This window comes from Miscanthus floridulus, chromosome 8, assembly GCF_019320115.1.
Source record: "Miscanthus floridulus cultivar M001 chromosome 8, ASM1932011v1, whole genome shotgun sequence".
Taxonomy (NCBI): domain Eukaryota; kingdom Viridiplantae; phylum Streptophyta; class Magnoliopsida; order Poales; family Poaceae; genus Miscanthus; species Miscanthus floridulus.
Genome location: NC_089587.1, coordinates 147,066,981 through 147,081,279, shown reverse-complemented (window position 1 = coordinate 147,081,279; position 14,299 = coordinate 147,066,981). Strand labels below are relative to the sequence as shown.

General features: G+C 43.1%; 1 protein-coding gene across 1 annotated transcript; it reads right to left on the bottom strand.

Moving 5' to 3' along the window:
- Positions 1-8,903: 8,903 nt before the first annotated feature.
- On the bottom strand, positions 8,904-10,370 carry LOC136473634 (E3 ubiquitin-protein ligase PUB23-like). Its single transcript, XM_066471296.1, has one exon. The coding sequence runs from the start codon at positions 10,255-10,257 to the stop codon at positions 8,956-8,958; it is 1,302 nt and encodes a 433-aa protein (XP_066327393.1). The 5' UTR covers positions 10,258-10,370; the 3' UTR covers positions 8,904-8,955.
- Positions 10,371-14,299: the final 3,929 nt, after the last annotated feature.

The window sequence follows — 14,299 nt, the reverse complement described above, 5'->3', positions numbered from 1 at the left end:
CTGCGGGCTGCGGCTAGGGTTTTTTTGTTGGGCGTGGGCGGGGCCAGGAAAGGATAAGGCCGAGGGCGTGACGGCCGCATGGGGGCGTGGCGGGCATCCATCGCACGGAGGTCGGATCGAAGGGCTGGCGGTGGAGCACTGTATGGCAACAGGGTGGGTTCGGATCGGGTGGAGTGTCTGAGCACCCAAAACCGAAACCCGAACCTAAAACCCGAATCCGCCCCGAAAATCAATTCAGGTGAAAATCCATCCTCGAAACCGAAACCCGCGGATCCCCGAAACCCGACGGATTAACCGAAACCCGAGGATATTGCAATTAAAAATGTACAGAACATGCAAGTAGTAGCTAAGATACACCAGACGCAGCTCCGGATCAGGTCCGGCGCAGCCTCGCTCCAGATCTTGCCCCACCGGCGGCACCACAGATCCGGCGCCGTCCACACCCCCCGCACCTGTAGACCGCGGCGGCGGCGAGCGCCGCACTGGTAAGCAGTCCCAGCAGTGAGGAAGCAGTGGAGAGGCGGGAAAACAAACGAATGGAAAGCGGCGGCCGAGAGCGAGGAGGGCAAGAGGACGGATGGCTCACCTCTTCTGGTCGGCGGAACGGCAGGAAGACGGAACTCGAGGTTGAACTCGTTGCGCGTGAAGCGTGAGAGCAGGTTGGACTTGCCGACGCCGGAGTCGCCGATCAGGATGCGCCGCCGTACCTACGTGCGTGCGGGGAAGGAACGAGCCACCGTCGCCCGTCGCTCGTCGCGCCCGTCGGGTGGATGCGGCTGTGCGGCTACGGCGCCTGGGTGGATGTAGATGAGGGCTGAGTGTTGGGGACTGAACGATTCCACGCTTATATACTTAGGCTTCCTAGGTGGGCTTCTGGTGGGCTGAAAGTTTCGGGGCTCGATGGAGCTCCACGGGTCAATTTAAAGATCCATCTCAAAACCGCGGTATTTCGCGTATCCGAACCCACAAATCTGTGGGTGAAAACCAGGAACCGAAACCGAAAACCACGAACCTGAAACCCGCGGATATCCGTCCCGAACCCGATCCGCTGCCATTTTTAGCACTATGGATGACCAGTAAACTGAGTCTGAGGGAACGGTAGGTACTATTGAACTACAGTGGTCTTGACCAAGATTAGAGATCTTTATAGATTAGAGATCTTTGGCCCCGTTCGCTGGTCTGAAACTTGGTTGAAATTGGCTGAAAACACTATTTCGGCTGAATTGTTGTGAGAGAAAAACACTGTTTCCGCTGAAAAAAAAGCCGAACAAGCTAAATATGAGGTAAGCCGAACACGGCCTTTATAGATAGATAGATGATAATAAATAACTAACGCGCGGGCATGAGCAAAAATAGTACAATATTATTACATGTATATGTACCATAGTTGTCAACTAGGATAAAAAAAATTATAAAAGTTTGAAGTTACACTCCTGTTCCAACCATGTAGCGAAAAACGGATGGAAATTAGACAATTTATAAAATCCAGCCACCCCTACAGATACACTAGTGATTTGCGCGCGCCCATGCGCGCGAGAAATGGCTGAAAATCTATCTGGGAAATGGCACAATGCTGACAAATAACACCTAACTGACAGCTGTAATTATCAACGATGATGAGATACTATTTTCTTAGAAACAAACGATGAAGAACACAACAGCGAGCATATATTATATGAAACATGAAGTTTGCCGTGGTAGCTGTCTTACATAATCCTTGCAAGGTTTTTAACACTTCTAAATTGCTTCAGACGGGTAGGCACTCTCTTAATATGCTACAGGTAAACAAACTTTCTCTCATCATTGCCTTCTCTAATTCGCATTATCCAAACCAGGAGAAGCGAAGAGTATTACAGCTCTAGTGCAATAATGCATAGATAAGTTTGCAAAAGTGAGAAAATATGACATGGCAATTCGCAATAGAATAGCTATCGTTGGTACAGTGTACAAGATTGTACCTCCCCACATTGCTGGGTCCAAGAGGAAAGCCTTCAAAGCACATTTCGGACACAAGGGTGCAGCCATATCAATGTATCTGCAACCAAATCAGTCCAAGATTCACAAAGACAGTCACTTGCGTGTTTCCAATGAAATGATCCCAAGAATGACAACCGATAGAGTAGGGCCGTGCCATATAAATAGGTTTAAAACTGAATCATGTACCTGTTTTGTCTTTTAGGTGTAATTTCATAGAGGTCAGTGTGTATGCTTAATTCACTTGCTGGACATCTGAGAGCTCCTTCAGTATCAGAAGTGAGCCCAATTTTTGGAACCCATGAAGGCATAATATTTTAGACCTGAAAATTCAAAGTGTTACAGTTGATAGGGAATAGACAGTACAAACTAAAATGAGTAACCACACAAGGACCCAACTATCATTCAGATCTGATCATAGAAAAAAGGAAAAGGAACAGTCAATATAAGGTAATAACCGCTGTGGGAAATGTTTTCTTAGGATGACGAAACAAAAATGCACTTGTTGTCCTGAAAACATTTTGTACAAATCTCATGGCAAGGAATGCAAACGCTGCAATATGTCCCTAGCAAACAGTGCATAGGTTGTTCAGGTGTTGTGAAAACATAAATTAATAGCGACTGATCTTTTTTCTTATACAGGAAGTTGAAAAAGGAAATATCAACCTCTAATAAGATCAACATTCAGGTTCCAATTTCAGGACAAACTGTAGATCAAACGCCATAAGAACAAGATAATCCTGAGTCCTGATTTTGACTATCAAACCAGTACAAGAGGGTTTGAACTTAGTTGACACAAATAAAAAAGACTAATGTGGACTGCAAAACAGTTTAGATTAATAACGGTGTAAAAGGAAAGAGCAGCACATAGGCATGTGCTACAGGTAGTGCTACACCTGTTTTGCAGGAAGCATGACCTTGTTCTTGAGTTGAGGAGAATGTGTTGCCTTTTTAATATCCTGGCTCCAATTGCTACAAACCGACACAGACAGAAAATGAACGTCTTTCCTGGTTTGGTAAAGTTTAACATAGGCAACTTACTCTTGCAAAAAAAAAAGCGCGAGAAAGTAGCACATCAAACATAGAGGAAGACTGGCAAAAGTACCTAAAAGTAGGGAGTCTTTATTCGGCTGGGAAATTTAAACCCAATGAATTCAGTAATCTCTGTAAACTGATCAAGGGCAACACAAGAAAGATAAACGATCCTCTAAAAAGGTAAAATCCTAACAAAGGTTGTTTCTGCAGGAGAACACAGGTGTAATAAGACGCTGCATGAAACTTTGCAAAAAGGAATGCCTGTGTGTAGAGGAAAAGGACAGAGGAAGATGTAGTAATAGGAAGAAGTACCTGAAAGTAATGGGTGTTCACTGGACTGCAGAACCCAACATTACTAAGCTGAGTAACCTCTGTTTTCTTTATCCTGCATAGTTCAAATATGCTGTTTAGACTGCCTAAATACCATATAAATACACAAAAAAGGACACAAAAGTAAACATTTAGAGCGATCCCATCTAAATTGGTGGGGAAATGTGGTCAACCTTGGTAAAAAAAAGTTGGTGTCCTCTAAGTATAGGAGATGGTCTGTGAATTGATTACCTATGTGAAGGTATGCCAGATACAATCCTTGTCTGATCGGGATTTCAGGTTAGGGTTGTGGATGGCAACAAATTTTTCTATAATTGGCCAACGAATTAAAAGATTAAGCACTGTCAGTGAAGCCAAGTTGTTAAATTTTGTGCTTCCCAGTGCATTATCAACTTTGTCGATGATGATCTGGGAGGTGACATAATTCAGTTATGTGGCTATGCTGGAAACAGACTGTAACTCCATAATTATGGGAAGATGGCCTACAAACTAAAAATACTTTTTCTACATTATAACAAACGCAACTATTTTATAAGCACGGCCATCGGAGCCTTCATCGGAGCAACAAAATATGAGTCAAAACTTTGTACCTGGTTGCCAAAAGGGTTTTTTAGCCATTGACAAAGACGAAGCTAACACTGTGTTTCCAGCACAACCATGGTAATACTGTGAATGTGGGAAAATGTATGGGATAGAATGATAAACTGAAAGGAACTTGCATTTCCATGATTGAGAACTGAGAGTGGAAATAAACGATTGATACCTCCATATCAATGACCGATTGCATGTACCTTGACATTTGTTACCTGTTTGCATCGTATCATGCTTCATGCAAAAGAAACACACACCAAACTGCCACGAACATAGGAACCCTAGAGTATGAACCAATTAAATTGGAGGAGAAATCAGAGAAATCGAAAGTGAAATTAGAGGAGGTCCAAGTACCTGCGAGGCTGAGGGAGCGCCTGCCTCTGGAAAGGTCGCTGGGCTCAGTAAAGGACAGGGCGGAGGGAAGAAGATGCAGCTAGGGTTTCGCGGGGAACAGTAGCAGGCGCGAAACGGCGGGAGGAGGCAGCGTCGGGGGCGCAGTCTCGCTGGTGGCTACCAGCGGCGCCCGTCCGCGTGAGGCCGGCGACGGCGACGCTGGTGGTTGGGGCCCGTGCTGCGGTGGCCCGGCCACGATGGCACGCCTCGCCAGCACCTCGCGCGATGAGCCGTCGGCGCTGGGAGAGGAGCGAGCGGGAGGAGAAGTGGATTTGGAATGTGGAGCTAGGGTTTCAGCTGGTATATATGTGGCATGGGAAGAACAGCAGCAACGTTGGATTGAGGATATGACGCTCAGGAAAATTTTGAACGACGTGGCCACCTTGAGGCCGCGCCGTGGCCGCCTGCCTCTGGAAAGGTCGCTGGGCTAAGTAAAGGACAGGGCGGAGGGAAGAAGATGCAGCTAGGGTTTCGCGGGGAACAATAGTAGGCGCGAAACGGCGGGAGGAGGCAGCGCCGGGGGCGCAGGCTCGCCGGTGGCTACTAGCGGCGCCTGTCCGCGCGAGGCTGGCGACGGCGATGCCGGCGGCTGGGGCCCGTGCTGCGGTGGCCCGGCCGTGACGGCGCGCCTCGCCAGCACCTCGCGCGATGAGCCATCGGCGCTGGGAGAGGAGTGAGAGGGAGGAGAAGTGGATTTGGAATGTGGAGCTAGGGTTTCAGCCGGTATATATTTGGCATGGGAAGAGCAGCAGCACCGTTGGATTGAGGATCTAACGCTCAGGAAAATTTTGAACGATGTGGCCACCTTGAGGCCGTGCCGTGGCCACAACAAATTTACTCTTTAGATTTGTAGAGACGGTTCCTAAGTCAGCCGCCCCTACAAATAAATAAAATATTTTAAAAAATTTAAAATTAAAATAAAAACTTGGAATAGTATTTTAGAACATGAAATGATCGAAAATGAAAATATTGTAAACATTAAAGCTGTAGAACTCATTAAAATCTACAACTTTTATTTTGGTCATATTTTCATGTGACTTTTTGAATGATTTAAAATTTGAATTTTAGAAAAGGACAACTTCAAACAACATTTTGGAAGAGTATATGATTTCAAATGTAAAAGTCATGAATATAAAATATGTTGAACTCATCAAGTTATACAACTTTTATTTTGGTCATTTCTTCATTTGAGAAAGTGATAGCAAACATTGTTCATAAATTGACACATCTCTCATCTAGTTTCATAAACTATGTATGAGATTCATGAATTTGTGACCAATGTTTGTTAACACTTTGGCAAATAAAGAAATGACTAAAATATTCAACAACTTTTATTTTGGTCATCTTTTCATTTGATAAAATTTGAACAATTCAAATTTTGAATTTTAATAAATGACAACTTCAAACAAGATTTTAAAACCTTAAATAATTTCAACTATAAAAGTCATGAACATAAAAGTTATTGAACTCATCACTATCTACAACTTTTATTTTGGTCACTTCTTCATTTAATAAATTATTAGTAAATATTGTTCACAAATTCACATATCACTCGTAGTTTCATGAACTATACGAGAGACATGTTGATTTGTGAACAATGTTTACTATCACTTTGTCAGATGAAGAAATAACCAATAACCAAAATAAAAGTTGTAGATCTTAATGAGTTATACATCTTTGGTATTCATCGTTTTTTCGGCTGAAATTATTTGGTGTTTCAAAATCTTGTTCGAACTTGTCATTTTTTAAATTTGAAAATTTGAATTACTCAAACTTTGTCAAACGAAAAGAATGACCAAATCAACACAATAATTTGATAAGGCGTGATTTTAAAAAATTTTAGGAAAAAATCATCACATTGGGAGTTAGTATGAGGGAGAAATGCTAGTTACAAATTTTACTCAGAGATTAAAAAGAAAAATCATTACTGTTCATGATGATCAATGATGAACAAGTGTGATTTCTCTTTTTAATCTATGGCTGAAACTTGTAACTAGTTTTTCTTCCTCATACTAACTCCCAATGTGATATTTTTTTTTCTAAAATTTTCTAAAATAATGCTCTATCATTTTAGTCTGGTCACCTATCTTTGTCATTAATTTTGGACGATTTAAAATTTGTACGTGCAATATTTGTAGGGGCGGCTGGTGATTGAGCCGCCCCTACAAATCGCAACACCGGGGGCGGCTGGTGAGTGAGCCACCCCTACAAATCGACCCATTTGTAGGGGTGGCTCGTATCACCAGCCGCTCCTATTGTGCCATTTGTAGGGGTAGCTGGTCTCGTGGTCCCGAGCACGCCTACTGTAGGGGCGGCTCCATCACCGGCCACCCCTAGAAAAAATTTATCCCATTACTACAAACTTTTTTTTAGTAGTGAGAGACTTGGAGTAGTTTGGCCGACCATATCTCTTGTGACACTACAATCGAACATCAAAGTTGGAAGGCGAGTAGTCAAACTCGCTGGTAACCGAGGATCACTGTCAACTCTGAATTGAAGATCTTACTTCGGTGGACTGAAATGTCTTCTCTCTAGCTATCATCGTTACCAGCATAACTGTGGTGGGCTGTAATAACAAGGATAAGCATTTGACTATTGTTTCTCTGCCTCTCCACTTACTAGTTGGTCCCAATTAATGTCCATTTATGGTTTTAACGGGTCCTTGTTTTGAAAATTGAACCAATCAACTAATTGTGTTGGTTGCAGCTTCTTCAATCAGGTTTGATTTATTCGTAGCCTGTACATATGAATGTTGAACTTGCAGAAACTAGCGCCTCGCTCAGCCGGGAGAACATGCATGGCATCTGACGTGCGATTTTCAGAGACATGTAGACAAGCATATCTTTCATTTTGTTTTTTTCCAGACAATCAGATTGAGGCGTTCAGCTGTGCTGTTTCATTTCTGACAAACTTGTAAATTTTATTACCTTCATAAAGACTTTAGTGTCTTTTTTTTTCTTCTAGGGAGACTAGAGAAAGCCAGAAAGGGATTGGAACAGCTGATAGATTGAGGCATTCAGCGGTGCTGTTTCCTCTCTCCCTCTCTCTGGAAAAGTCATGCATGTTAGATTGATCCAATTGAGCCAAGGATGTGACTTGTATTCATTTTCCCTTAAAAAACAATCTTATATATATGGTAGCTAAAATGGTCCATGTATGCTCTGATGTCTTGCTAGGATGTGAGTGTGCAGCTAGGCAGCTAGCTACTTAAAGTCATCTAGAAGCTGGCAATGTGTGCGAGAGAAATCAAGCGAAATTAAAGGTGCATCTTTGTCATTCAGAATCAGGTGGTATTTTGCAGCCATCAAGCGAAAGCAATAGCAAACCAAAACTGTCATAAACTCGAATAATTTAATAATGTTGGCTTACTGATCAATGGCAGTAGGATCCTGCCACCGAATCTGAGTGTTGCATAGATATGATATGGTAGCCGCCAAAAAATAAGTACGGGTGAATAAACCTGTAGGGCTATAAATATATATATGCAATAACAAAGTTATCACGGTTTTGCAGAAAAACAGTATGTAGACATATGGAAGGGTGTGATTCAGAAGAATTCGAATACAAAATTTATTTACATTTCTGAAACGTATCCTCACATGGACGTCCTAAAATAATGGCCCCGTTCGGCTAGCAGAATTTTGGCTGAAACTGACTGAAAAATACTGTTATAGCTGAATTGTTGTGAGAGAAAAACACTGTTCCGGCTGAAAAAAGCCGAACAAGCTAAATATGGAATAAGCCGAACGGGGCCAACGTAGGAACGTGGGATAATCTTGCACCGACTTTCCATGCACCCAATCCAGATTTTGAGTATTAAAAATATTTTAAATAACCATTTACACATATTGTTTGTTCACAAATTTCAGAAAGGATGATTTACAGCTTCAATTCTATTTAAGATACAGTAGTTCTGACTTCTGAGTACTCCCTCTGTCTCTGGATAAATAGATTCTTGGAGTTGTCTTAAATCAAACTTTTTAAATTTTGACCGAATTTTTTGGAAAAAACGTTAAGACTTATGGTATAAAATTAGTATCATTGGATTTATCATAGAATATATTTTCATTTGGTGCTAATTTTATGACATAGATGTTGTTACCTTCTTTCTGTAAAGTTAGTCAAACTTAAAAAATTTGACTGGCACGGATTCTATGAATTGATTTATTTGAGGACGGAGGGAGTAAACTCAAAAATCATTTTGGTTAAATAATAATTAGGCTATGGGATAACATATTTCTACCTAATATCATATAATACAATACCCATCTTTCTTTTCTTTTTTGGAAATCTTAGTACAAACTGAGATACTTATACACGTGCGCGATCTTAGTACATGAAATGAAATTGAAGAATGTACAGTTTTGATTTATTCGAAATGTACACTAATATAAGGACCTACATCTCCCAATACATACATTTTCCACTTTGGAGAGTGTATATGTCTCTAGAGGACGTGAGCTAGAACGTGTTACATTCTTTTTCTTTTTGAAACATGAAAGAATTTGTACACATGTACTAACTAAAATGATTTATAGACAAACTTAAAAAAGGAGAATCAAAATGTGTGCTCCTTTTGGCTACAAATTTATCAATGCAATGTACATGATGTAGTAGTATATTGTGTACATATCAGCAAGGGTAAGAATCCCTCAGGTATGTTTGGAGGCATGGCGAGTCCTTCCAAACCCTACCGTGTGTCTTTAGCATCTCCTTTGCCCTGAGGCCGGCCCTGTCGCCGGCATTGACCTGCAGCACGAGCAGCAGTTTTGCCACCACACCGACGGCGAGCATCTCCTGCAGCACCGAGGGCGTCGGCGAGTGCTTGGCCACGGCGTGGAGCGCGCGCACGGCGCTCTCGGTGGCGGCTGCGGACACCCGCATGACCTTCTTGGACACGACGGCCAGTCCCGCCGGGTGCGCGACCAGCTCCGACCGTCCCTCCGCGCAGCCGCAGAGGTGGTCGATGGCCACGACGGCTAGCTCGGAGACGCGGCGGCCGCCCTCGTCGAGGAGCAGCTCGACCAGCGCGGCCACGGCGCCGGCCTCGACGGCCTTGACGCGGTTCCGGCCCCAGGGGCAGAGGCGGCACAGCACGTGCAGCGCCGCCCGGACAGCCTTGGAGGACACCCGGTCCGAGACCACGCGCACCACCTCCTGCACCAGGTCGGCGCTCACCGTCATGAGCTGCGCCGGCTTCATGACTGCTGCCATCGACTTGAGGAGAAGGATGCCGTAGGCGCGCGACCGGTAGCTCGGGCGGCGCAGGACGGACGCTAGCGTGTCGAGGAAGTCTCCGTCCCGTTCCATGATCTGGGCAAGGCTCCGCTCAGACGGCTTGAGCGAGTAGAGAACGCCGAGCGCGTACTCCGCGGGCGAGCTCGTGAAGGTCGGAGAATCCAGCACGAAGTCGGCGGCGGCGTCTTGCTGGCTGCTGGCACGCTTGGATGAAGAGTCTTTAGACGTGGAGGAGTGCTTGGCGACAAGTGAGGCGAGGACGTCGACGGCGCCCGGCGTGGCCTCGACGCAGCGCCTGTTGCGCTCGCTCTCGGCGACGACGGCCTTGATCTCCCTGAGCGCGGCGGCCGCCTGGCTGTCCCCGCCGTGGCGGCCCTCGTCGAGGAGCGCGGCGACGCGGCAGGAGTCGAGCGGCGGGCGCGGCGTGGGGAAGCGCTCGACCTGGTGCGCAGCGCACCAGGCCTGGATGAGGCGGCGCAGCGTGTGGTTGGGCGTGGCGTCCATCTCGGCGGGCGCCAGCGCGCGGCGCGTGACGGGGCAGGTGGCGTGGCCGTCGGTGAAGAGCCAGCGCTCGATGCTGGCGCGGTCGTAGGTGATGCCGGTGGCGAGCGTGACCGGGTCGCGCATGACCTCCAGCGAGATCGGGCAGAGGAAGTAGTGGGGGACCTCCGCCGCCGAGGACGACGAGACGTCCATGCTGGTTGCTGCTTGTGCGTGTGATCGGATCGGAGGAGCGAGGTTGACGGTAACGATCAGCTGAGCCTGAGATGTTGCCTTAAAGATCGATGCGGAAGAGGAGAAAGGAGATGATGTTGTTTGCTGGGATCGGAGTTGAACGAATGGAAGCGGAAGAGCGATGGAAGGCGCGTTTTATAGGCGAAGGGAAGGAGAAGCGAAGAAGTCAACCCGCGGCGATGGCGTGCGTTAAAACAACAGCAATTATTTAATCGATTATTATTAATCTGCAAAATTAATTCCTTAATCTCAGCTCGCATAAGTTACCTTACCTCTCGGTCCGTCTGTTTTCACTTTGCAACTCCTGATACATTTCGCATCCATAAAGGCCCTTTTGAGTCATTTTTTTTATATCTTAAATATACTTTTTCGTCGACGTGTTCACAGCACAACGTGAACATCCGTTATCAAAAAAAAAGAAGAAAAAGAAAAAGGCCTGGCTACCTAAAAAACACGTGGCTATAGCTACTACTACTGGTCGGTGTTGGTCTGTGGAACGAACGAAAAAGTGGCTGGCTTGGCTGGCCCCCGCTGACCATGGCCGTGTCCTTCTCTCATCCTTGGCTGACTTTTAATTGATCCTTTCTCCTCACCTCCGCTGACCATGAACGTTTCTTCAACTCCTTGCACTTGCCTGCCTCTGGGCATACGTACGTGCCTTTGACGCCGCTTCTGCAGTATATCCACCTCTCCTATACATATAACTAAAAAGACTAAAAGTAAGACTATTTTTTATGCGACTTTTTTTGGTCGCTCCTCTCTTCTGGCCATGCGATACCCCGCGCGATAGAAAAACAAACTGTCATTCCTGCGATCCCCGCCTGCTTTGAAGGAAACAAATCAATCACCTGAGGCCACATGCACGGCCATGCGATACCCCGCGCGATAGAAAAAGAAACTGTCATCCCTACAATCCCCACCAGCTTTGAAGGAAACAAATTGATCACCTGAGGCCACATGTATGGAAGAAAACAATAATCATGCATGGAAGGAAACAATTGGCAAAGATCAAGCAAGACTCCTCCCTTCCGGCCATGCGATACCCCGCGCGATAGAAAAAGAAACTGCCATCCCTGCGATCCCTGTCTGCTTTGAAGGAAACAAATCGATCACCTGAGGCCACATGCATGGAAGAAAACAATTGGCAAAGATCAAGCAAGACGACTCAATGAAGTTGGTCCTTAATTTTAGTGTTTCTAGCATGCAGACCTGAAATTAAAAAGTGGCTGCTCCTTAAGAACATCAGTGGTGCCAAATAAAAGATGTGCAGGTTATACATGGTGAGACTGATGAATCTTCTGTAATTTTCTAAACGAATATTCCCACCATTCGTATATAGGTCCATTCCCCTGCGTTTCTTCATGCTCCAATTAGCATATAATATGAAATATTGTTGTGTTCATCACGACTTTCAGTTGACTACTCCCATTAGCATGTACTTCTTCTGCCCTAAAATATAAGTCGTTATAAGATGTATGCAGGTTAAACTTTCTTAACTTTGACTAGATTTGTAAAAAATACGTGCAATATTTAATAATCAATTGGTCGACTCCTGAGGCCACATGCATGTAAAAAATACCTGTATTATAATTGGTCGAAGTTAAAAAAAGTTGACTTCTCGGGAAGCGAGAATGAATTCTATTTTGGGACAGAGAGAGTATATGAAAGTAGTGTTGAAAATATTTTAACAATCAAGTTCGTCTATGTCTGATTGGTAAGCTTAGACATCATAATGGCATCAAAAATTTCAACTCTCATGGACACCCTCATGGATCAATGCAAAGCATCCCAATCCTACAGCATATACAAATGGCAACCTTAAAGACCATCTTAGACGTTCTGGCATTAGAATATATACGTGCAGACATATAGGCATAGTGGTGCAAGTGAGCAGCCAGCAGGAGTCGAGAGTTAGGGGGTGTTTGGATCCCAGGACTAAACTTTAGTCCCTATCACATTGAATTTTTAAATATCAATTAGGATGACTAAACATGAGCTAATTATAAAACTAATTACATAAGTTGTGGCTAATTCGCTTGCCAGCGCCGTGTACAGGATGGTATGGAGATGTGGTAAAACTTATTCATGAATTTGTTGACGCACGAAAGAAATAGATATCGAAAATCTCTTCCTGCCGGTATAAAAAATGATCTTAGCCGCATCACAGAAAGATCTACACAGTAGAGTTTGTGAGCCTACGACGCCATGCTCTCTGTGACTGTGTAAATTTCACGAACTTAGCTTTTTGGATTAAATGTCACTTTAACGTCGGTCATATACTTTTACAGTATTGTTATCTTATCGTGCGATCCGTGTGTTTTTAGTACAAAAGTTTAGCTGTCCCGTAACAACGCACGGACACGAACCTATTTACATATATACTCGAACATGTGTGTATATGATTATATGGAGATACAGTGGAACTTATTCATGGATTTATTGGCGCATGAAAGAAATGGATATCGTAGAATTCTTTCTGCCGATATAAAATATTATCTTAGTCGTATCACGAAAAAGTCTATACAGTAGAGTTTGTGAGCCCGCGACGTCGCGCTCTCCGTGACTATGTTAATTTTATAAACTTTGCTTTTTGAATTAAATATCACTTTGACGTCGGTATTTAATTTAATAGTATTGTTATCTTATCGTACGAACCGTGTGTTTTTAGTAAAAACAAATTTAGTTGTTTCGTAGACGTACGGACACGCTAGCTATTCTATCTACAATTTGGAAGCCGCGAGCGGAATTAGTAGCTACCGCGCCATGCCGCCATGCATGAACCCGACCACGCACCAGACACGCAGGATGACCATATCCCAAATTCCCAACCTGCTGGTTCAACGACCCATAGTAAGCCGCATGCATGCGTGTTCACAATACATACATATATACGTTCTGGAACGGCTCTCTTTTAAAGAATTCGAGCATGTCGAACAATGTCCCGGTCAAGCTATTTCCACGCCCCTGCATGCTGGGAACCACTTTAAAAATTTACATATCTTACACACTACTCCCTCGGTATTGGTAATTCAAATCAGTTTTTGACAGCGATACAGTTTCCAAAGCATAGCTTTAACTTCTTATTTTTATAAAAATATTTATTGAAAAGTTATATATGTATATTTTATGAAAGTAATTTTCAAGACAAATCTATTCATATGTTTTTCACATTTCCAAACTCAACAATTTATAAGTTATTCATGATTTATATTTCTAATGTTTGACTCAAGCCTTGTCCAAAACGACTTAAATTACCAGAGTATTACTAATTGAAGACCTCCAATGGAGTCATCACATTAATCATCATGAGCGTGCTAAAATTAAATAAATTATAAATTATAAAAATTCTTCCAGAAATAAGAAGGAACTAACCATCAATTCAATTAAACTCCATTTGGATATATTTTATGGATCTATTTTATTTTCTAAACAATTACAAATCTCTACCATTATAAAAACAACACAATTAACTATGTATTGGTAATTTAGACATATAATAATTTAAGGAATATTTTAGATTACTTTTAATAAATATAGAAGTGGTAATTTAGGTGCAAATTTAGTGGGTTGCTTAGACCATTATCTATCATATTTGCATGGTTGGTAATTTATATGCAACTTTGTGGGTTCACTTTCATTTATATTTCAAATTGACTGTGTTGTATATTATTCACTTCCATTACCATTAATATATAAAAAATGCTGATGACACCAAAAAACATATACAACTATATAGATATATGACAATAATGAAAGCGAAGTTGTTACTTTAGATAAATTTATACATTTTAAATAAAACATATGGCATATCCATATTAATAGCATAATTGTAAATGCCTATTTTAATAAAATACTAATAAGAAAATTCAACACTTTGAGAGGATTTTAGTGCAGATCAAAGGTGATTATGACCTCCCTGATTTCTTTATATTCTTTTTGAGTAATTGATCATTATTACTATGCTTAAATGTCAAAGGTTAGCACAATTGGTGCCTCCTGGATC

Bases quoted from the DNA above. Each gene is read 5' to 3' on its own strand.
- LOC136473634 (XM_066471296.1), bottom strand. From the start codon at position 10,257: ATGGACGTCTCGTCGTCCTCGGCGGCGGAGGTCCCCCACTACTTCCTC.